Source organism: Argiope bruennichi, chromosome 1 (assembly GCF_947563725.1).
Source record: "Argiope bruennichi chromosome 1, qqArgBrue1.1, whole genome shotgun sequence".
NCBI lineage: Eukaryota > Metazoa > Arthropoda > Arachnida > Araneae > Araneidae > Argiope > Argiope bruennichi.
The window spans coordinates 16,438,694-16,462,981 of record NC_079151.1 but is presented as its reverse complement, the minus strand read 5'-3'; the positions used below and the strand labels follow the sequence as shown (position 1 = coordinate 16,462,981).

At 30.9% G+C, this 24,288-nt stretch overlaps 1 protein-coding gene across 1 annotated transcript in view; it reads right to left on the bottom strand.

The window, feature by feature from the left end:
- LOC129977824 (matrix metalloproteinase-2-like) overlaps positions 1 to 22,438 on the bottom strand; it is a 77,600-nt gene extending 55,162 nt beyond the window's left edge. Inside the window, exon 1 of the mRNA XM_056090588.1 lies at positions 22,143 to 22,438. Within this exon, the coding sequence (XP_055946563.1) occupies positions 22,143 to 22,250 (108 nt within the window). The 5' untranslated portion in view covers positions 22,251 to 22,438. The remainder of the gene's footprint in view (positions 1 to 22,142) is intronic.
- Between the last annotated feature and the right edge of the window lie 1,850 nt (positions 22,439 to 24,288).

The window sequence follows — 24,288 nt, the reverse complement described above, 5'->3', positions numbered from 1 at the left end:
ACACCTTTCACAAAGTCATCCTATTTGAAATGAAGGGAGGAGGGTCCTCTCTCCTCCATTTCTAATACTCAAGGTTACTCAAGAGGCAGGCACAATTCGCTGCAACCAGTGTCTCACCCCGAAATTTAAAAAAAAAAATTCATGAGCTGGATTAAGATAAATACACTTTCTTAAATATTTTAAAATGCGGAAAGTAATATTTACATTGATTTTAAATTTAATGTTCTGCTCTATTTGAGAGATTTTATCAACCTTTTAGACTTGCGGCGGATTAAGCTTTCAACAAATTTATTTAGAATATTACAAATAAAACAGAAGAGATAAAAATGTTAAACTGAAAGGGCATTTAAATAGTTATCTTTTATTTAATTATTAATTTGAAAGCATTTTCTGATTGCACATTCTTATCTTTTAAATAATGTTTAATATTGGCTTGAATTGGAGAGTGCATTTTTATATTAAAAAATTAATTCAATTCATGTTTTAAATTAATGTAATTAAAATTAAAAATAATTTTATGCCGTTTTAACTCAAAAATACATTGTATATTATTTCGGTCATGTAGAAAGAAGTTCAAAGCAATATTTGAAAAATAGTAGGAAACATCTGCAGTAATTTAAAGTTTTCTCAACATTAGAATTGATTTAACAAACGATGCACATTGAATTTCAGATGACCAAAGACCTAGAGATGGGCTTTATGACCATACATTATATGAGGCCTTACTTTCAATAAACAGATATAATTTCCTATTTTAACATAATCAACAAATTAGTGATTTATTTTAAGTTAACTTTTTTATTTTAGTAACTTTATGAAAATGAATATATTTTTATCCACTTATTTACAATGATTCATAATTACAGGTATCCGCGATAGTATATAATTTATATTTAAACAAACACGTGTTGATTGTAAACAATATAGTAATGCAGAGGAAATGAAGAAGCGATTAGGAATTTGACCATTTATACTTGATTAAGTGTTAAAATCATTCTTGTACTTTATAATTCACAGAATTTATGATTTCAATAAATTTGTTTACTTGACAACTAGGCTAATGACATTCTTTAATCGACTTGCCTCCCACTTTCTTCAGCTCACTGGTTCTAAAAAGCAGCATAGTCGAAAATCAGCCATTGCATGCACCCGAAGATTATCTATTTATACTATTTAATAGTTATTAATAGTTTCATTTAAAACTCACATAAAAATTGACTTTCAAAACATTCACTTTGTTTTTAGATTCCTTAATTTTATCAATCATCTTTTAAATAAAATATTTTATTAGGTTACAAAATTTCAGTCAGAAATTGTTTCGTCGGATAAATAATTTTAACTCCAAATCATAAGTTTAAAATTCAGTAATAATACCTATTTCAAAAAACTTGAACATCTTATATTTTGTTCAGCATCAGTATGAGTAATAATAAATAATATAGACGAATCAATTGGCCCAAGAAGTTAGGCAGTATGAAATAAGCACCACGTCAAAAATAAAAAGGATACCGAAATTGATACAGCTGTACAACATACTATTTTAAAACTTGAAACGCAGGCTCTTTTTTTTTTTTTTTTTTTTTTGGTGTTGGGACTCTAATAGAAAAATATGAGGGAGTGAGGTATTACAAGTGGTCTCGATGACGGAAAGTTCAGAGAAAAGTATGGTGCCACTTGAAGGAAGCAATAAATCTCCATAACGAGAAAAAGTAAAGTTGGCAAAGGCAGCGTCCCCCAATACAAGAGGCCCTCGTAATTACAAAGGAAATAATCATTATGTTGGCGCAGACGAAGATACCAGGGTTTCGACCTTTTGACTGATATGTTCGAATTTTCCTGTCTTTGAATGATCCAAAGAATAATTACGAAGCACTGAGAGAAATATGAGATCAAACTGCTATTATGTACATTTAATTCTTGATTATATTTATAGAAATTTATTTAAATTGACATTTTAAACTTTCTAATGAAAGAATATCGATGTGAATTAATAAAAACCCTAAATATTAAACAAAGTTTCAGTTGCCTTACCTTCCCCATGAAAAAAATAGGATTGATGTTCTCGTTTAATATACATTTATATTACTTAAACTAATAAAAACATATCAGAAGTGAAACGAATTTTTTAAAAAAACATCAATATTTTTTACAAACTTTTTAATGCAAATTTTAATAAGTTTCCGGTAATGATTATAGGATTTTAAAAAAAGAGAAACAAACAAAATTAACAATATTAAAATCCTCTAATGTAAGCAAATGAGGTTATAATATATGCAAATTCAATTATTTGTTTATTTTTCCAATCAAAGTTTAGCAAAGATTTAAAATATTTCCCCCGCCCTGAAAGTTAACGACTTCTTAAGAAAAGAAAATGCCATTTTTTTAAAATTTATTTATTTATTTATTTATTTTTTTTGCTAAGAAACTTATTCGCCTTGTATTTAAAATAAACAGCTTTAAAAAGCTCGAATCAAGAAAGTTCAGTTTAGCTACATTAACATTCCGTTTTAAAGCAACGAAGGACTATTTTGGGACGGATCTGGTAATTTTGCACCGCTATCTGATGACGGGCGACACCTGAGCTGCACTTCTTCACAATAAAAGCGGGAAGACGTTCGGCCTCAGCAGATTTAACAGTCGCCAAGCCCGCTTACATAACGGTTCGTCGGTGGAATTAGGTCTCGAACCTGAAGCCCACCGGTTCCAAACTGAGATCTTAACACTAGGCCATGCGGGCCCGCTTTATTGAAGGAAATCATGCATATATTTATTTGACATTCATTTGCATGAAATAGAAACATGAACTTGAAAAGGTCCAATTCTAATGAAAGTCTTGTTTAATTTTAAATCATGTTGCGTTCAAGGAAAGGCAGTAACGAAATGTTGCGGATTCTTTTAACTATTTAGGTATTAAAAGTTTCTTTACATTGTATCTAAATTCCGTTAAGAATGATGGAACCCACAAAAGAAACGAAACTTTTTAAGATCATCACCACAGACTCAGCGTCAAACTGATGTGTGTGATGTTGTTAATAAAGCATATCTCAACTTTCGGTTCAAAAGATTGCAGGCTCCAAACTCGATTCTACCGAAAAATCGGCGTATAAGCGAGATTGGTATGGGCAAAATTCGTTAGGGTTAGATTGATATGATGAGAAATCTCAGACATAGGAATATTAAAACAGATTCGATTTTATCGACGATGATGTAAAATTTCGAAACCCATCTCAAAATATTCTCTTGTGTTTCTTTGATACGGAGCGTAAATTTACCTAAAATCCACTAAACTGACCTATGAAAAATACGGAATAGTGATATTGCTTATTGTGAATATTAGAAATTTCTGAAGCATGAATCTGATCATGTTTAGAATAAAAGAAAAAAAAAGGCTCATTAAAACCCAATTTGTTAATGTAATAAAAATGCGGTAACATAATAAAAATGATAAAAATTCAGTAATAGATTTTAATTTTGAAAATCGTCGTCATCAGAAGGAATGTAACTGATGAAAATCCGAGAGAGCATCCACATTTCTATCCCATATGCATCTATCATCTATAATTATTTTGGTTCCGCCATAATAACAACAATACATTTTGTTATTCTATTTTTTTTTTCAAATAAGTCTTCTTAGCACAGAATGCCGAATTGAATTGATTCTGTCATTTAGAATAAAACTCACACTCTTCGCAAAGCACTAATGATGTAAACTTTCATCATTAGCTTCTCATCTACTCGTTACAGTTGGAAACAATGATAAACATCACTACATACTCAAAGACTTCGGTAATGACGGGGCGTGGGAGTATTGAGCAGCTATATTGCAGAAATTCTCAGTTATTTCTTTATCTAACAATATAAACAGAACTTGTGGATCTCAAATTATAACTCTATTAATATAAATCTTCACTAAAGTTTTGATACAGGGAGCAACAATTAAGTTTAAGAGAAATATAATATAAAATTTACAATTATATGTTTTTGGCAATTAAAAAAAATGAGCAAGAAGTGAAATCATAATCCATTCAACTGATAGTACTAATCTAAATCTCTTTTTTCCGTTCAATATTAAATGCAGTGAGCCTCTAATCAAGAAAAAAAATTCATTTCAGAATTTCTAAAAAAAAAAAATTAAAAAAATCAACATTTTAATTCAGAAAATTTACGATAATTTAATTGCTCAATGGAATATTTATGAGAACAGGACATAATTTAAACAAAACAGAATTAATTATAATAACAGAATTTAAAAGGGAAAAAAATAGAAAATCCGATGGAAAATAGCTTATTGTATAAAAATTGCGCACTTAACACTAATTTAGATTGTTTACCCCTGGTATTGCCCTGTACCGTTCTAACTTCATGCATTTCCAAGTACGTGGCATACACAAGGTTATAGAATTCATTTTTACATTTTTCTCGTAAATGGAATATACAAAATAAAGTACAGTTAAAATTCGATAGCAGGATTTTGCTGAATCTCCACTTTTAAGATCTCCTAGAATCTCTAAAAATGTTAGTTACTGTTTGCTAGCGTAGCTGAAAAACGTTCAACCATTCGACATGTGACCTTTCCATTAAATTGGCATATTTGTATCAAACTTAGTTGATGGAAAATTTGCTTGTTTAACTGCCCATGTCTATTTTGAACAACCTTATTCAAAATTATATAGAGCAAGATTGGGTGAAATCACGCATAATCATAAGACCTGTAATTATGTATCAAATTTTGGGCTTAATCAGTGGAAACGGGTGAGTTTAGTCGATTAATATGCCGACTATATTTGTGAATATATGAATGTTATAATTGAAAACGACATGAATGAAGTTTAACAAGTGATCTTGTCACCAACACTATGAATCAATGTACCAAATTTTGGATCCAATCAATCCAACGGGTGAATTCTGTGTGTTTATATGCCGACAATATGAACGTGATAATTTGAAAACGATACAAAAGAAATTTAGTACGTGGTCTTGTCACCGAAATTGCGGAAACAAATTTGGGTCTCAATCAGTCAAACGTGCGATCATTGTCGCCTTGTATATTTAAGAATATATGAACACGATAATTTAAAAACGCAAATACTTGAATATATTAAATCTGGTGTCTAATCTTGCCACCAATACTACAAATCTGTACCAAATTTTGGATCAAATTGGTGGAAAGAAGGACACTCAAAATCCATACCAAATTTTCTCTGCTTACTAAGAAACACGGAATGCGTGGTGTTGTATTTTTATTTGAAAGAGTCGAGTCGAGAACATTTCCGCTGTTTTAACAAAATAAATGAAATCTTATATTTTATTTAATAATGGAAACATTTTACTTATATAACAAATTGCTGTTCAAATGCTACATTGGAAAACTGTGAAACTCAATCCGTAATCATGATGAATTTGGCATCATTATTTAAAAGAATAAATTATCTTACAGAATGTTATTGATTCTTACAGAATTTTTGAATCCATAAAAAAATATTGTTGGTAAAAGTGTATTAAGTTCATTCTAAGTAATTCACATCGTCGCAGCGATGTTTAAAATGACCCAATAGTTAAGACATCATGGCGTATCATCGAATAGCTGCATTTAATTAAGCCGACGAAAGGGGATTTCTCTCATACAACCGAAGCCTTATCCTGGTCCACTCGAGGCGTCTGCCCTGTTGCCATGACAATGACGATCGATAGGCGCCCTCGATATTCCTTCCGCAAATAAAGGCAGATTTTCGGAACGAGTTGTGCGTGCCGTCGTTAACCCTCGGATATGGCATGTCAATCGGAAAGATGAATTTTTTAGATTAGATAAGAATAACATTGCAAGAAATAAAGTTGCATCTGAAAGGTCTTAGCAAAGGCATTCGACGGTTCCTTTAAGGGGCAGACGTCCTTGAGAAACGCACGCCCTTAACAATAGGTTTCCTTGTTTTCGGCGCCGATCCATTATACAATCATATGCGTCGAAACAAATTTATGGCTCTTCATAATGATTTGTTAAAATAAAATCGAAACGTTAAGAATACCCATTGAGCAGGTTTTTTCCCAAGGCCGGTTTGAAGGAAAGGTATCTTTATGAGTGACCTGCAGGAAAATGCAGGGACAAAATGCTTTTAACATATTTGCAAGTTAAATTAATTATTTTAAATTCCTTATTTGATCATATTAAAGATATTTAGAAAATACCATTTTTGGTAAACAAATATTTATCGAACGAAAACCTGATGTAAAACCACAGGATTCCCAGCAATTCTAGGTCATTTTTAAAGGTCAGGTCTAAGTCAGTATTATGAACAGTAAAATAGTCAGGATTATTATCAACACTTGAAGTTTTAATTCTTTAATCACCTCTTGAAACAATTTAGAAAAAAATGGTAATAATAATGATTTTCTTGATAGTTACAAATTTTTAAAGATTATGAATATGACTGAGAATATGACGCAAAAACGGAAGAGCAAATTCACGACGTTTTTACACTCAGAAAGATGACTTTTAGTTTTCAGGAATTACATTAGAGCCAAAAATAAGGAACTGCTTAGACCGTAGTTTAAGACAATTAAAGTTACCATTATTACTTTTTGAGAGGCGTTATAAAATCTTTGCAACTCAGAAGATATCTTAATCTTATATTTAATATATATATTTACATGTATTAAATTTTTATTCAATTCCCAAATCTTAAATTTAAAAAAAAAGTAAAGAATCCTTGTTTGAAAAGATAAATAACTCTTTTAAATATTAACGGCCATATAATGAATTAATATTACCAGTGAATTAATACTGAAAGCATTTAGAACAAATATGCCTTCAAAGGGGAATTTTACCTTAATCTATCGGAGCAAGCATTTGTTTCAACCGCGTTATTTGCAGGTAATATAGAAGCTTCATGTTGAATAGTGAAAGTTACAGAAATTTGATCTTGAGAAAAGTGGGAATTCTCCGCACAGCTCAGAATTTAAAGTGAAGTTTTGAATTTAAATAGTTAGGAAATAATTTATTTTAAGAATGCAGATCATTTAAATTCATAATATACATTATAAACACCTTTTCAACATTTAAACCACTTTTCAATATTTATTAATAATAACGAAAGTAAAAATTATAATAACGACAGAATAATTCATTTTTTAATGAGAATAAATTCCCGAACTGCAATTTCATAGTTCTCGAAATTAGGCCACAACATTATTTAATTTATTCATAAAGCTATAATGCCATCCAACAAATATTTTCATATAAATAATTTTGCTAAATATACCACGTAAACAATCATAAAATGTATCAAATGGAATGGTTCAAACCTATCACTCCTTAGCTTATTGAAGTAATAAATAATGAAAAGGAATAGGACGAAGCTGTCCAAGGATTGCTCAGAGAACGAGATCTTTCACAATTTATACTCAAAACTTGTCTTTCTAAAATGAGCCAGATGGCTCTTCAAGGGAGGATGTCTAGACGCCCCAGAGAATAATCTAATAAACGACAACTGCATAAATTTACAGTCCTCTTGTTGTTATTACCTTATAGCCACGGCTGAATTTCACTCATTATATTAATGCATTTTTCTTTATGCCATGCAGCATCTGCAATAATGTTTTCTAAAAATAGAAATGTAATAATTTATTCAGGGAGAAAAAAAAAAGGGGAGGTCGTCTAGACAACGACGCTTGAAGCAAGCCACTGAAATCGTACTTGGACAACTCAAAGTTGATGCATCTCGAGTTCCATTATCTAAAGCGTTCGCGTGGCACAACTCTTTTTTTGCTTTGAAGATGAGCCACCCTTTAGTAGAAATAGCAACTTCGACAACCGCAGGTCGTTGAGTCGTCGGCGCCAGAGGAAAGCTTTCCGCAAACAACCTGCGGTGTGTTTGGAAACGAGAAGCGCACACACACCCCTCGATGATACATGACTCAACATGGTAGAAAACAGATCGCTATTTGCTTGTCATTAAAAGAGCAAATTATTTCTCACAGACGGCAAATACGCTAGTATGAAAAACCGTCTTTGCTCTATTTACTCATTTTTCCGGATATTGTCCGTTACCAAACACAGCCGAAGTGTAACCAGCTGGTGTGGTCTCCCAAAAACTTTCTTGCATATTCTGTAATAATAATGTTATCCAGAGAAAGCCTTGCATGCTTATAGTATTATTATAGTATGCGTATTGCCTTAATAGTATTCGAAAATCAAATTTTGAGTAATATCTGTTCAGAGGAAGTCCAGCTGTTCGAATATCACGATATTTACAAAACGAAGTAAGCTAGACAGATAAAATTCCTTACACAGATTTTACATACACAATGTAGAAGATACCTGTCATATTTTGAGCCAAATCAAAGAACGGGTTGGTTTTCTGTAGATCTTTACTTTCAGAAAGAAGTAAAAGAGATGATTCAAAAATGCAATGACTCGAATATATCAATTCTGGTATGGGATTTTGTGACGACAAATGCAGTTTTGAGTCAAATCTTTGTTCCAATCGGTTGAGAAATAAGTCTCTAAAGCATTCATTCGAATTTTGGATACTACTAACGCATGCCAGGGCTTAATCGCCAAATGACTCTTCAATGATGACAACAATCGATTCAGTAAAAATTTTAAACTCTCGTCAAAGGTTAAAATTTCGTAACTAGTGTTTGCCAATGCCACGCAAGGCGTTCTCTGGTATAACATCTTTACAGAGAGCATGTGAGACAGTTTTGGAGAGACGACTTCCGCTGATTTAAAAACAACAAAAAAAGTTTTTAAAGCTATTTTCTAAGCGAAAAAAAAAAATTGAATACACAAGCGCTTCAAATTTGCTTAATACTAATTTTTTTGTTTGACATTGTTAATAATAAAACAAATAAATTTATCGCATCTGAATGTAATGGAATTGTTCAAAAGATGAATGAAAACATATTGTTTGTTTTAAACTTGGATAACTTTTGGAAGATAAATTTACACTATCTTATTTCACAATAGCTTTCTTTAATGGAACATAATCACTGCAGTCTCATACAAGGCAAAAATAAAGGAGTAAAAAGCATGACTTTCATAAATAGGAAACGATTCTGTATAAATTACTGAAAAAAAGTAAATTTCTTTCCACAGATTTTTTATTTGAGGCAGGAAAATAAGGAACAAGTAAGAATAGAAAAAATTTCCTTAAATTTCAGATTTCCTTTGAAAACATTTTACGTCAATGTTTAATTAAACTGTACATTATACGATTCAAAGACACGTAATGACAATGTTGAATTGATTAAAAAAAGTTTACAATTAAGAATATAATGCATTTTTAATGCGTAAAGAATTTAATTTATTGCAGAAACCGAGCAATTTGTATCATGATTCATAAAAGTTGGATTTTGTTTGTCATTTAAACGATTATATATATATATATATATATATATATATATATATATATATATATATATTTCTGAGAGTTATTTTTAAAATTTTCTATGATTTTAAATTTTCAGAAATTTAATTTCACATTTCCTTCTCAATTCTCTTACGAAAAGGAAAAAATTATTTTCTCTAATGTTGATTTGTTCAATGAAATTTTAAATGCTATCCTCCATACAAAAATATTTTCTTTAATAATTAATTATTATATTTTAAATAAAAATTCATTTGTATTAAAAGACATTCTATTTTTTTATCGATTTTCTTTGCATCTTTGAAATTTTCATTTGAAAAATTTCATTGAAAGATTCATTAAAGATTTGAACTTGAATTAGCAATCATTAATTGGTTCAATCTAATACACAATAATGTACTCAAGGATATGTACTTTACGTACAGACACAAATGTCAAAGTATTACAAAAAGACTGTAATAAGGCAAGTGGCTAAAGCTATGAAATAAAAATTAAAAAATAATAGTTTTTAAAATATTTTTTTTATGCTAAATTAATTTTTTATGCTAAAAATTCGTCTAAATTATCGATTTTCGATCGAAATTATGTTTTACTTTTTGACATTGAAATTATAATTCTTTTTCAAAAGTATTATCGAATTTTTCAATCAGTATTTTTTAAAAATTCATTAGAAATTGGAACCACATATATGGTGCCAAAATTTAATTATTAGCCAATTAACTAATAACTAAGCTCTGGTGATATTATAATAGACAATTACCACTCAGAATAGACAAAAACAGGAATTTTCAAAGCTTTCCACCAAGAAACATGTGGAAAAATGATTACGAAATTCTACCTTTATAAACATGAAACAAATTAAGTTTAATAAAAGCGTATAAGAGAATGAAATGGTACATAATGGGAAACACGGAATGAAATAAGTGCTCAGAGGTTATAAATGGGAAATTATGACAATGGTTGATTCAACAGGATAAAACTGAGGAAAAAATTGTAAAGATACGCAGAAAGTAAAGCTTTTGTATACGCGTAACAGTCTATTATTCACATATTTTTAAGATGAAACTGCAGCAAGATATTTGAATGCAAATAATAATAATAAACCTCTTATTTTGCAGTGCTAAGTTGTTAAATTGCTTCACGGAACTGGAGTTAATTATTTAGAATTATAATCTGGTTGTTCAAAAATGAATTGAACACTTAAATAGCATAAATTTTTTTCACAATAATGTGCAGAAATTATATTTCATTCATTTTTAAGTTTATATGTAAAAATAAATGCACATGCGAAAAATTTAACATTTTTGCTTATATCGATTCCAAATGTATCTTTCCATTTTATATTACAAAAAAAAAAAAAAAATATCTAATTCCCCAGAAAAAATGTGAAAAGTTATTTTATTTTTAAAGTTTAAGATGGCATAAAAAGTAAACAATACCAAAGCATAAATCGTTTTTTCTTTCGTTTAATCAGCTTTCACAATTCATTTTAAAAATTTAATTATTACTAATTTTTATTAAACTGCAGCACGGTTATCTACATCATTCCTAGCATTTCAGCATAGTCTCTTATTTGATCTAGTGTTCCCAATCATTTTAAATATTGTATCAAATAGTAAGACTAATCTGCCTATCAGTCTATGATGTCTGACATAGATTGACAGGCAGACATTATAGACTGATAATTCAGACATCAGACTGATGAATTCAAAAGGATGTTCTAAAAATAGTGCGAAAAATAAAGTAACTTTAAAAAAGATTTGAAATCAAATATAAATAGTTTAGCTGTCACAAGTAAATTTCGTAATTAATAATAATCTTTAAAAAAATTTTTTTTTTCCTTCTGAATTACAGATTGTATCTGTTGTACAGGTATTATCTAAGACTACAGGTTTCAATAAGAAAAAGAAGCAAAAATTCTTTCATAGATTCCAGTACTTTCTTTAACATCGCATGCAATTAGGCCAGACTGGATATAAGAACAGAAGACACAAAGAGATCAAACTTCTGAGCTGCAAATTTCTCTGACCGAAAACAAATAAAGGAAGGGAGGGGAGGGGAGGTGAAAAGGCGTGGCTTTAAAAATAAAAGAACAAAAGGGCCGCTACCATCCATTAATTGTTCGCTCTCATTTTCCCACGCCATCGTATACTAATGAGCCCCGACTGGACACCGGCGGCAGCGTGTTGTCACTTTAAACGGTACATCCATTCACTAATTGGGATCTTGTGGATTAAAATTCAAGGCTGGTTGGGTTTAACGGAGTTATTTGCCTTCACCATGATAAACATAAATGTACCCGGCACCGGACAAGAGTAATTCCTTCACTGAAATATATTGGTGGAAGGTCGATGTCAAACTCTTCATTACGTTACGGAATATTCATTAGAGTTGCTGCTTACGACAGTTTTCGAATCTGCCTGGGAGTTTCGAGAAAAGTTCTATTGTTTCTGGAAGAAAAACTATTCTTATCATTTATTTTGGAGATTGAATGGCTCAAATAATTTTTTTAAATTTAAAGGATGATAATAACACGCTTTCAGATCATTTGCATAAAGTTTGAAGTTATCACAGTTCTCCTGATAGTTTTTAATAAATCCTTTTCTTTTTATTTGGGTTCGATAAAAGATTCAAAGAATGTTAGCATATACAGAAAGTTTGTAGTGAAATTTGGTTTAGTTTAGTTATATTAGCGCCCCGTTTTAAAGAAAAACTAGGGCTATTTTGGGACGGACCGCGTCATTTTGAACCGCTGTCCTGAGTAATTTTGAACGACGGATCCTGAGCTGGCACCCTCTCTCCAAACTTCTACACCAAACTAATGGGATAACTTTTGGTCCCGGCGACTTAATGTGCTCCAGGCTCTCTTACACGACGGTTCTTTCGTGGAATCGGATCTCGGACCTGAAACCTCCGGTTCCCAAGCCTGAACCTAATACCAAGCCACTAAGAGCTCAACAGCATGTGGAATTCAAACTGACTAATTTTATAAGTTTTATTCAATAAGTCGATTCAAGATTATTTAAAAATTCAAATGACGAAAGTTAAGTTTGTATTATTTATTACAGAAATATGTTGATTTTTTTTTTGGGGGGGGGGATAAGAACAATTTCAAATGGAACATGCGAAAACCTAGCATTTAAGCGATTTGCGAAGCTTAGCAGTGTGGCTTTACAAAATTTTATGTAGTTTTTTTTTAATTGATTTTAATTCTGTGTTTTTGTACTATAACAGTAAAGTAAATGCTTGTTTCAAGGAACATACTTATCGAAACTCTGAGGAGAATAATAGAATATAATCACGGATAGCTAACAAAAGATTTTGAGACTACTTTTAGGCAATTTGCCGCGTGTCATGCATTAATTCAGACAAAAATTTTCAACTAATTTATTTTCAAAAAAAATCCTTTTGATATTTTATTAACGTGTTGTTTGAGCTAAGCCATTTCAATACAATTCTTAAGATGCAGACTGACAGTTCATGTCTTCCCACCACTTCTGTTGATGCCATCCCACGCGAACTCTTAATTTCCTTATTTTGTTTACGTGATTTGACTCATGAAAAATGGCACCGTTTTTTTTTTAAAGATGTTCAGTTGAATGAGTATAAGGCACGTTTCATTTCTTGAATACTCCGATTTTATAAAAGGATAAAGATCAAAAAGAAAAAAAAATGAAGGAATAAATAATTTTAGAAGAAACGTAAAAGCTCTTAGTAGGAAAATAATTGGTGATGTTTTTAAACATATGCAATTTTTCTTATTAATTTTGTGAATGATGTTTGAAATTATTCTTTTGAGAAAACAACCAATAAATGACTCAGAAAAATTAGGATATAAATAAGAGATTCTTAAGTTCCTTCTACTTTTGATCTATTCTCAATCCATATTCACAAAAGTAGAAAATATTATAGTAGAGCATTAATGAAGAAAATATGATTTAAAGTTATTGTTTGGTAAATTTTTATGAAATATTTTAAATCAACGAAATATCAATATTATGATCATCTTGGAAAATTTCCTAATGTGATGAACAAATATTTGAAGTTAGTCTCTTAGAAAAATGTAAATGATATTTTCAAAATTCATCGTATCTACTACGTAGTTTTATGTAACAAAACCTTGTAGATAAAAAGGAGTTATTTCCGCACAACAGTTATTTTATTTGGATGCCAAATACAAGATCAAAACTTTATACAATAATTTTCTTTCGTAATTATTTTACCTTTACTGAAACATTAGTAGTTTTTGTGAAATATATTTACGTTTCACATTATAAAATACTGTAGTTCTCTATCTTAAAATTAGAAAAAGCAAAGTTTGAAATGAAGATGCAGTTAAAGAAAGATTTACTTTGAAAAGTATTCGTTGAAAATTTCTTTCGTCAATGTATTACTGCGTTTTATAAAATCCCTGTGATATAAAGCACAATAAACAGACACGGCAATGTTTTCAGTCGAGGCTTTTGAATCTATTAGCACGAGTATGTTGACTTAGTGAAAATGTTAACAAATACGTGTATGTTTTTAAATTTGCTTAAATGCTCTGAGCTCAAATATAAGTAACGAAGCAGGCGAACCGGAAGTGAATGATAAAAATAGAAACTAGAATTGTAGGATGGACTAGGAAAAAAATCCACTCCGTTTCAGGCGCATTATCTTTACTTTCCGATATTTTGCAAACAATTTTTGAAAAGTGAAATGGCAATACAAACAAGTCCTTAAAATAGCGGGATGTGTTATTATAATTAAATGATATCCTATATATAAACTAGTTAAGATATAGAAAACAGTTTCAAAATAAAATGCCAAGAGAGCAAAATATGAATTTTTTTCTTATTTCAAATTAAATTATTTAATAAATAATTTGTTCTCTCAATCTGTGGCATCATTGAAAAATCTTGGAAAAGGACAGTACTAGCGTATTAAAAGCAATTGTGTCTCTTTCAAAGAATCTATGTTTACCAAAATCACTACGAATTTAGAGATCGCTAAAGAAATATATTAGATGTCGTTCTATTTCAAGTAAGAGTTATAAAAGGAAGAGAAGAGATAATTTGCATAGCATATTTCATAGAAATATTGCACGAGCCTATTGAGAGAATCAAATCCCCAACCTTGTACTATCAGGGCCGGAAACGGAGACATTAAGAACAAGCCAACACTATATACAGAGCATTTCGGCTTCAGTTTTTAATAATGTAAAGATGTCCATAATAACATTTTTTAAAAATCTTAATGATAGGTAAAAATAAGTAACTATTACACTAATAACAATAAAAAAAATATTCTAAGTATTCAACGCAGTTACTCATATTCAGTGCATTTCTTCTACGTTGTAGCATATTTGAAACAGAACGAAGACCCCATTCTTCTTATCTAATGATAAGCCATCAGATTAGGGATATAGGTGTTTGATTATTTTTACGAATAATTCACCATTAAAAAAACTTTGTTCCACCATTTTTGTTTAGTTTTAAAAGACAAATGCGTCTTATTTCCAATCATATCGTTGGCCACAAAACTCGACAAGTTGAAACAAATGAATTAATATCAACTAAATTATCACCTAAAAACTTCTAATCTTTATTTCGGATTTGCACATTCGAACAATATATCGGTTAGCCTTATATCGGTTTGCCCAACATCATGAACAATTACTGTCGGAATAACACCGACCTAGAGAATTACAAAACAAATTTGAAATTGTATTTTCGCCATTGCCGGTTTGTTTCCTATTCAGTCGAGTTGCAAAAAGCGGAAACATTATCTTTATGAGGGCGTTGATAGGGGCAGTACGTCTACTACTAATATCTCCCTTCCGCTGCGGAAAACGGAAGAAGTATTTGTAATGCTGTGCTCCCTCCCGTCTTATTAGAACACTGACCTATCCTACTACAAGCTCATTCACTCCGCATTTGCGTCCTAATAGAGCCTCTTCCGTTCATTAGCATATCAAACAGAGATTTAGTTTCTTGAGATTTTCATTCGCATGGCTGTAAAAGACTGGGTTATTGCGTCAAATGAAGCATCCTACCGCCAGATAGTTAACAGGGCCAGATTCATATAAAACTCAATATGAGTCAAACAAATTCCGCGCTCTCAATGTGGGAATCATCTTGTCATGCAACAAAATATCTTAAATTTGTATTTCATCAAAATGTGGTGACGGTGTCAGACAGGGTTTGTCCCTTTTGCCTTTGAATCTATTTATTTTGAGAAAATAGTAAGAGATATGAAAATAAAATGTAGCGACTGACAATCAGTGTAAATTGAAAAAAAAAATGAAATTAATTTTAAAAAATAACCTAATAATTAACAATAATTCCTGATTCATGTAAAAAAGATTTAAAAAAAAAAGAGGAAAAAAGATTTGTATTTAAATTAACATGCAAGTACAAAAAAAGAAGAAAAAAAAAAGCTTCAGCAACTTTCTTTAAAAAACAACACTGTTTCCGAATTGTTTACGTATTTGACATACGTGAGTTTACGTAAGAATCCCTTGCCAAACACTTCTTTTGAGAAGCAGAATAGAGCTAATCAAGTAATTTACAAGGAGGTGAAGCTGTCGGCGTGTAGGCTGCGCGTTGTCAGCTTGGGCATTTCTCAAGGAGACAGTGGGAGGTTCTCGAAACTGAATCCGTCGAATATTACTTGCAAACGATTTTAATATCTTTTTTTCCAAGACTTGCTCATTAGTTTTGCCTTTCAGTTTCAAAGAATATCAAATGTTGATAAAATGTGCAATGTATATAAATATCTATTAGTCATAGCTGAAATGTTAAAAAGGGAAATCAGATAAACTGTTGAAAATTTAATTGGTTCCTGCAACGGTTTTTGAATAAAAATTAATCTACGAAAATAGATTTCGTAGCAGCACGGTCTTTAAAATCAATTTGTAAATATTTATGATAGTCAGAATCATTTTTTTTTCTAAGTAATTCGTATTTTTAAGTATTTCTGTAACGGCGGGGGAAAAACTTTTTAGTAATTAAACAAAATAATCTGAACTTTAAAATCAGGTAAATAAAGAAAAGTACATTCTTAGATATCTATATATTTTTTTAAGAATTTCTTGCTTGAAAAAATACTCAATTAAACATTAACTTGATACTTGAGTTCAAGATATCAATTTGAAACCAAATAAACCCATGTTTGTAAAGAAGATAATAATAAAAAAATTCGGAGTCATCAAAAAAAAAATTTACAATTTTCTTTCTTTCTTTTTTTTTTTTTTTTTTTTTTTTTTTGTTTAATCTTGAATGATAAATTACAGCTGTATTGAAAAAACCAACTTTTTTTTTCTCCATTAGCTACATAATAAAAAACCGATTTTAATTTAATCTATATTTATTTTAATTTAATTTAATATAAGTATAAGCCGAAAAAAAAAAAGATTCCTGCTAGTTCTAAACATGCAATTTATTGTTACCTATGAGTTTATGTATGAGTCCATCTGGTTATCTATCCATTAAATATTAAAATTTTGAAGCTTTCCCATTGAATAAGTACATGATTTGTACGATACGAAACAATATTCATAATTCTGTGAAAAGTGTAAGGTGTAGCACCTCTTTTTCCCCTTGAGCAGAGAGCTCCCCCTTGTGTCGTTTTACAGAAGCCCCTTGTGGCGTTTACAGACAAGCAGTTGAACGGGAGACCCGCATCCTGAGGTCTACTTTTTCCCATGCGCAACCCTTGCGCTAACGCCGACTGCTTTCGGCTGGAACCGGTGGAATCCCTCCACCATACTATTTTCTTCAACTTAATTGTCTATGTGTGTTTGTAAATTTTGTAGTGTAGCTGTGTTTGTGTAGATTAAAAATAGTGTATTTAAAACCGGGCAGTTCATTAGAAGATCACAACACACTCGCTATAAAGGTATAAATTATTTTTGATGGGTCCATTCACAAGTAATCCATCTTTATATTTTAGTCTTATTAATTATTTTATCAATTAAAGTGAAAAAATAATATCTTTTTTACTTTTTGAATATCTATTAAAGAAATAAGCTTTTAACATCATTTTTATTTAAGTGTTATTACATAATTAAATTGTTAATCAATTGTTCAGTATTACAAGAAATTTTTAAATTCAATGTAAAAAGAGAAAACATTTTCAGTTTGAAACTGATATTACACAGCCCTACATGCTTTTTACTATATGATTTGACTTTCAGCTCTACTAAGGGTGAAGGTGAATGCATGTGTGTGTGTGTGTTTCTAGGCATGTTGGCGCGTTAGGAGCTAAAGCATTTGACTTAGGGCTATTAAAATTGGCACATGTATGCTTTGAAACATGAAACTGCGCACCTAGAAGGAAAATTTTTTGAAATTTCAACCACAATTTTAACTAATTAAAAATTGAGCTGAATTGCTTTTCTAATGATTCCAGTTGAATGGTTGAGCAAATTTTTCCTGGATTTTGACAATTTTTTTTTAAATATTTTCTTTTCCTAATCTGTAACAATAGATTATATTGTTTCCCTGAAATTCAAACCGTTTTCGTTGTTTCATCAGATGTTTAATCGCGTGGTTTATTGTTCCATTATTAAAAGCTAAAGAAGAAGGATTCGGTTTAATATGTATGTGTAGTTTACAAGACAAATGCAAAAGTGAAGGTACAACTGCACGTAATTTAGAAGACAAATGGATTGCATATTTCCAATTTCATTAGTATTATGATGTCATAAGACTAATATTCATTAAAAAGGTTACACAGACAATGAACAGAACATATGTAAGACATTATAATAACAGGGTTTTAATTTCTGACCGTTTGACGGAATGAAACTATATCTAAACGATTAAACCTCTGACTGCGTAGATTTTAAAATCACTATTTAGATGCGTTGTTTGCCAAATGAGTTCAAATATTTTTCAAACAAAGTGAATTGACACTATGTTACACGATAATAATATTATATAATAAAAATCTGTAATCGTAAAAATAAACACTCTACTCTGCGAAAAATGCGGGAGGCAATAGAAAATGCGCAGATTGCCAACCCGCGGAAATCGCGGGATAAGCAGCTGGAGGGTTAAACTGATATTTAATACAACCAATATATCTCTAGCAAACCAGCCGATCAGTAAAATTATATAGTGGTACAATATAAGTTCTTTTACCAAATGTACTTTATAATACAAATCTGGTTTGCCATACTTTAAAAGCCTCTAGAACTTTAGAATATGATTCTAAAACGAATAGGTAGAATGCTATTTGAACGTCGAAACCTACAGAGCAGCAATTATTAGTTTCTCTTATCAAGGCGGTCATTGTGGTCATAATCTGGAAATTTTAACAAAAAGTATTTCATTAAAATTCGCTAAATAGAAGTTTCATTTTTTTCAGTTAACATGCACTTTTTTATTAATTTATTAATTTTTATTTATCTAAAAGATATTTGAATAAAAAGAATTTCATAACCCCGGGTCATGAGATAGTAAAATGTCTTTAAGAGCTCTGTCATATTAACCGAGCAGTGTCGGGAGTAAATCGATAGGTCAAAAAGTCACACACGGTCAGTCATCTAGGTACACTTTATCACGCGACTCCGAACAATCAAGCGTCAGACTTCCCAGTTTCCCATTCCATCCATCTCGCTTGCCGGATGCATCAGCCAGGTGATGTGATTCCCGGAATCGTATCCGGCACCTATCTTTCCGCCCGCTCAACCAGAAGACTGCGCGCCTTTCCATTGTTAGCCATCTTGGAATGCATCCATAAACTTCCCCATTTATTTTTAAGCGAACCGGATGAAGAACTCGCGGAGAATTCCACAGCTATAAGTCTTGAGGTTCATAGTTCGGCGCCTCGTTCGAAAAGTCAAACTCTGTCAAACTGTCAGACAAGAAGTATTCTATTCACGTAAGTGTTCTTTAAAAAATAGGGACTTATTGATTTGATCTTACATGAGCCATCTGATCACTCAGTTCGAGGAAATATTTGATACAAATAAAATGTTATTCTCCGAAATACATTTATGTTGCAATATTGACTGAAATTAAAAACACAATTTATTTAATTATAATCGGACAACGGGTTATACTCATTTCAGAAAATAACAGCAAAAAGAAAACGATAACTTATTACAGCTATTTCATAGAAAGTTGGGGCCAATCTTCAAAAAAAAATCAGTAGTAACATTGTAGTTCTCTATCGGTGGTAAAGATTATTAGCAATCACAATGCAATCTCTATGAATGAAACAATTCGCATTTTATTTCAAAACTTTGAGGACTTTCATCTCTAGACTCCCTGTTATCCGGCGTATAATGCCCCCGAAGGCAATTTAAAATAAAATTACTTTAACTATTTTAAGCTAAAGGTTGGGGATGAAAACAAGGCTCCTTATTTCCAGTCAAGGCCATTGTTTCCTCACTAACACAAAGACTCTATCCGTTAATCTTTACATCCAGCGTATTATTCAATTAATAACGAAATGAAATGAGTTGCAACTGGTGGAAAAAAAATTAAAAATAAAAATTCGCATCTTTTTTTTAAAAAAAATACGGACAGATCAACAAACCTCAAAGCATTACATTTAAAGTCCGCTTTCTTCTCTAAACTGAATATTTCTGAAATTTGGAAAGTTATATTTCTCTATTCATCACAAATTTCAAAAAATTTAGGAAACGGTAGGATTTTTTTTTTTTTTTTTCAATATCTTTAGCGAGTCAGTCTAGTACGATTTAGCTTCCTTAGCGTCCATTTCGAAGCAATTAGAAGATTTTAAAACGCGAAGGACATTTAGATTTTCCTCGAATGTAAGTACTGTGTTTAGATAACGTGGACGACATCTGAGTAAGCATTCTCCTTTCCAAATTTCTATGCCACATCAATGAAAGAACTTTTGACGATCGACGTCGAATGTAACAGGTATCAAGCTTATATATATATGCGTTTGGCGGAACTATGTGGAATCCAATTTCGAATCTGTAATTATCTGGTCCTGAATCTGAGACCTTAATACAAAGCCCCCGCAGTCTATTTGTGTGACATAAAAAACCGAGATGTGCCGAAAAAGACTGAGTTTAAGCTGCATTTCAGATGTTAGGCCCACATTAGATTTCTGGATAACGAAATTCGCTACACTATAATAAATACATCTGAAATGGTCATAAGTTGAATTGAAAAGTAAAATTTTGGAAATGGTCGAATTTTAAAAATTAATCTCAGTAAGATACGGACATTCGCTACACAACGAACGACTGTCTTGTTCTATTTGTGTTTATATTTTCATATATTTTTATATTTCAAGTAGAAGAAAACTTATGGAATGCACCGTCTCCTTCAAACTGAAAGTGGGAAATTACTTAAAATGATTATTTCGTATAAAGGATGTACGGAACATAAATATTTAGATGCAAGAAGGCTGGGGATATTTCATTTAAAGAAGTCTATGATGCGAACGACAAAGCTTTACAAACTTTAAAAAAAACTTTCTTAAGAAATTTTTTTACATATGAAAAATATTGTAATAAGAACATCCATGAGAAAATATTAAAGTATGTATACAAGTATTACAGCAGCTTAAATGAGAAAAAGAAAAAAAAGAAGAAGTAGAAGAAAAATAGATTTCTTTCAGATATAAAACATTTAAGAAACCCAGAAACCTGAAAGATCTTATTCCTATGAGATGTAGATATTGTTTTTCCAACATTAAAAGCCATAATAAAAAAATTATAGAGGAAATGTTAAATGAAAACTGAAATTGGGGTAATGCGTCAAGTATGAAATTTATAGTTGAAGTATTGGGTGACTGATTTTTTCCCCTCATTTCTGTAATATTTAAGTCACTTTAATATAACAAAAGTTTTAATTCCTCAAAATGCTCAAAATTCAAAAATGAAAGTTTAGTTTGAGCCAGGGAGAAAAGAAAAACTTAATGAGAAACTTTAAAACCAATTTTAATTATTTTTAACTGTTAACTATCTTTTTCATTGCTAACTGTTATTGCCAAAACTATTTTTAACTAAACCTTAAACTTATGTGAAGTTTTATATTCTTCAAGAGGAATATAATGCCTGGCGAAATTAGATTCATTTGAAGTTATTAAGTCAACAAACCCACAAGAAAAAAGTGTTGTTGTTGTTTTGAAAATTTTCTGACAGCCAATGAATTTTTTAAAAAGTCAATTCAAGAAATATATATATATATATATTTGGCAGTTTGCCTTTAGGTCTAAAAATAAAGTAAATTATATAACAAAATGTTTATCAAAAAAGACAGCATTTCGATTCAGTTTTAATTTTTGAGTTACAAATACTTTTTGAGTATTTTTTTCAACCTCCTGAAATATATGTTTTAGTCATTCTACATGTAGAAAACGACATAAGATTATAGTATTACATATTTTAAATATAAAAGTAATTATAACCTCAGTATTTTAATTTTACGTTTCAAGTGGTTTTCGTATTTAACTGACCATTAGGACACTGATTCGCCGACAAAATTTTAGTAGTTAAAAAACGTTATAGAAAAACAGGGAGAAAAACGTGAGAGTTTTTCCTCCTGTATGGAAAACACGTTTTACAATTCGAGAGCAATACTGATTCATTTACAAATACGCAGAAAATCAATTTTCTTTCAAATGTATTTATTGGAAGGCAAAGACATTAAGTCACGATATGTCCCAAAAGACATCACTCATTTATTAAATGTCTTATTGGAAACGTGAGTCTAACATTTAACGCAACACTAAAACAGGTTACTAGGTCTGCTCAACAAAAACTTAAATTATGTCACTACTGTATAAGGTAAAAGAGGGGCCTCTTACCAACGGTGCGGCTTGTGTTGCGAGGAACAGGGCAGCTAAGATGACAATCCAAGTCCTTATCCGCGTCCCAATCCTCGCTTTCCGGTGCAGCCCCGGCAAGCTGATCATACTTCGGGAGCCGCCCTAAGGGGCGGCCGCCATAACCCACTCGGTCCGCTCGTCGGCGGTCCACTTAGTCGAACACGCTGCAAGCGACACGAAAAACAACTCTCCCTTAGCTCGGCAGGTCTGTAAGTAAGAGCTGAATGAATTGGAATATTCTGTGTTCGAACGACGTGGGTCGTCTGTGTTAGGAAGGAGAGTCGTGTGTGGATTGGTTGTGAATCGGAGGCAAGGAAGGGGGAGGGGGTTTCCTCTACGCGTCGCAACAACACCGTGTTGTGTGTTTTCCTTCTGGTTTGTTTTTTATTTTTTTTCTTTCGTTTCCTCAGTTTTTTTTATCATTATTTCGTCTTGGTTCTTTTCTCCACCCGTTTTCGCGGGATGACTTGAAGATCCGCCAAACCGCGGTTCATCTTTTTTGGGGCGGTGGGGGGAGGACCTCTTCCCTTGCGGGAAATCCGTCAGATAGGTATTCAACTTCAGAGATGGATTTTGTTAGGTTCGGAAGGGACTGAAGGAAGAATGATACATTGGGGTTACTGTTATTATTATTATTTTGTCGTGTGATTCATTCGGAAAAGACCTCCTGCTAAGAATTCAGTTACTCACTCAATCCCTACAGGTCGTCGCTTAAGTTTGACTCATTTCTTTTCTTTCTTTTTTTTTTTTCAGAATAAAAGTGAAATTCATAATAAAAATTCATATATTGCACAAATCAAAAATAATTAATCAATTTTCTACAAATTTTGCTCACAAATGCGATAAAATTAAAAGGTGAAATCAGAAAATTTGTTTTCAAAATTGTTACTTTTTAATGAATGAATTTATTGAAAATCATGTTTTGCCGCTTGAAAAAAATTATTTTCTCTTGAGTATTGTCGTTTCAATCACTGAAAATATCATATTAAAATTCTAATCGTTGTTCCTATTAGTCCAATTCTTTAAAATGTATTAATAACTTTGAAAAAATTAACTATCTGCAGTTTTAAAAATTGCTTTGAGAACTGTTCGTTTGAACAAAGACAACGAAATTCATATACCGTTGGTGCAATTAGTATTCTCGCTCCAATTAAAAATAAAACTCTATTTGATAAGTATCATAGTATTTTACATAAAATATTTCTTGCTTTAAAAATACTATACATATTTAAAAAAAAACTTGAAAATATTTTTTTCGAGTAATTCTGTTAATTTAAGCTAATATTTAAAAAGATAAAAAATAGCTCTTATTTTAAAAAAATGTTTTTAATTTTGATAAACATAAACAAATAAAAAACAAGTACAAATAAAATTAGAAATAAATAATTAAGGAATAAAAAATTAATTAAATAAATAAAATAGTTAATTAATAATAATAAATGAATGAATCAAAATAAATAATTTAGACAGATAAAAAAAAAAGCGAAGCAACATCAGAAGTTTACACTTTTCTTTAATAGAGCTACAATATCTAACCGAATAGCTCATAACAGTTCAGTTATATTAATATTCTATTTGAAGGCAACAGAAGAGCTATTCGGAACGGATCTCGTCATTTGGTTCCCAGTCAGATGACGAGGATTGCACCTGAGCGGGGGATCGGGCATCTGTCTTCAGACCTCTGCACCAGACCAGTGGAAAAGCATTTGTATCATGATGTTAAATTAATATTGTGTTGTTAATGAAATATTATACAATGTGATCAAAATGTAATATTTATATTGTAGAATACTGAGCGCCACTTTGGCGAGACCAAGAACCAGCATCTTGTTTAAATTTTACTTCCAGAACATAAACGCAAAAAAAAAAAAAAAAAAAAAAAAAAAAAAGGAACAAGTTTGAAAGTGGAACTCAAAATTTGTGATTTTTTAAAATTATGAGCTATACAAAGTATGGAGTTATAGAGTTTATTGCATTTATAGGAAATTTTGAACATCTTACCATGAACATATTATATTTGTTGGAATACCATGATTTTATGTTCAAATACTTTTCTTCTATATACTTTTACGAACTTAAGACTATATGGTATAGTCGCATTTTGTACGCGCTTGCATTAAATTGT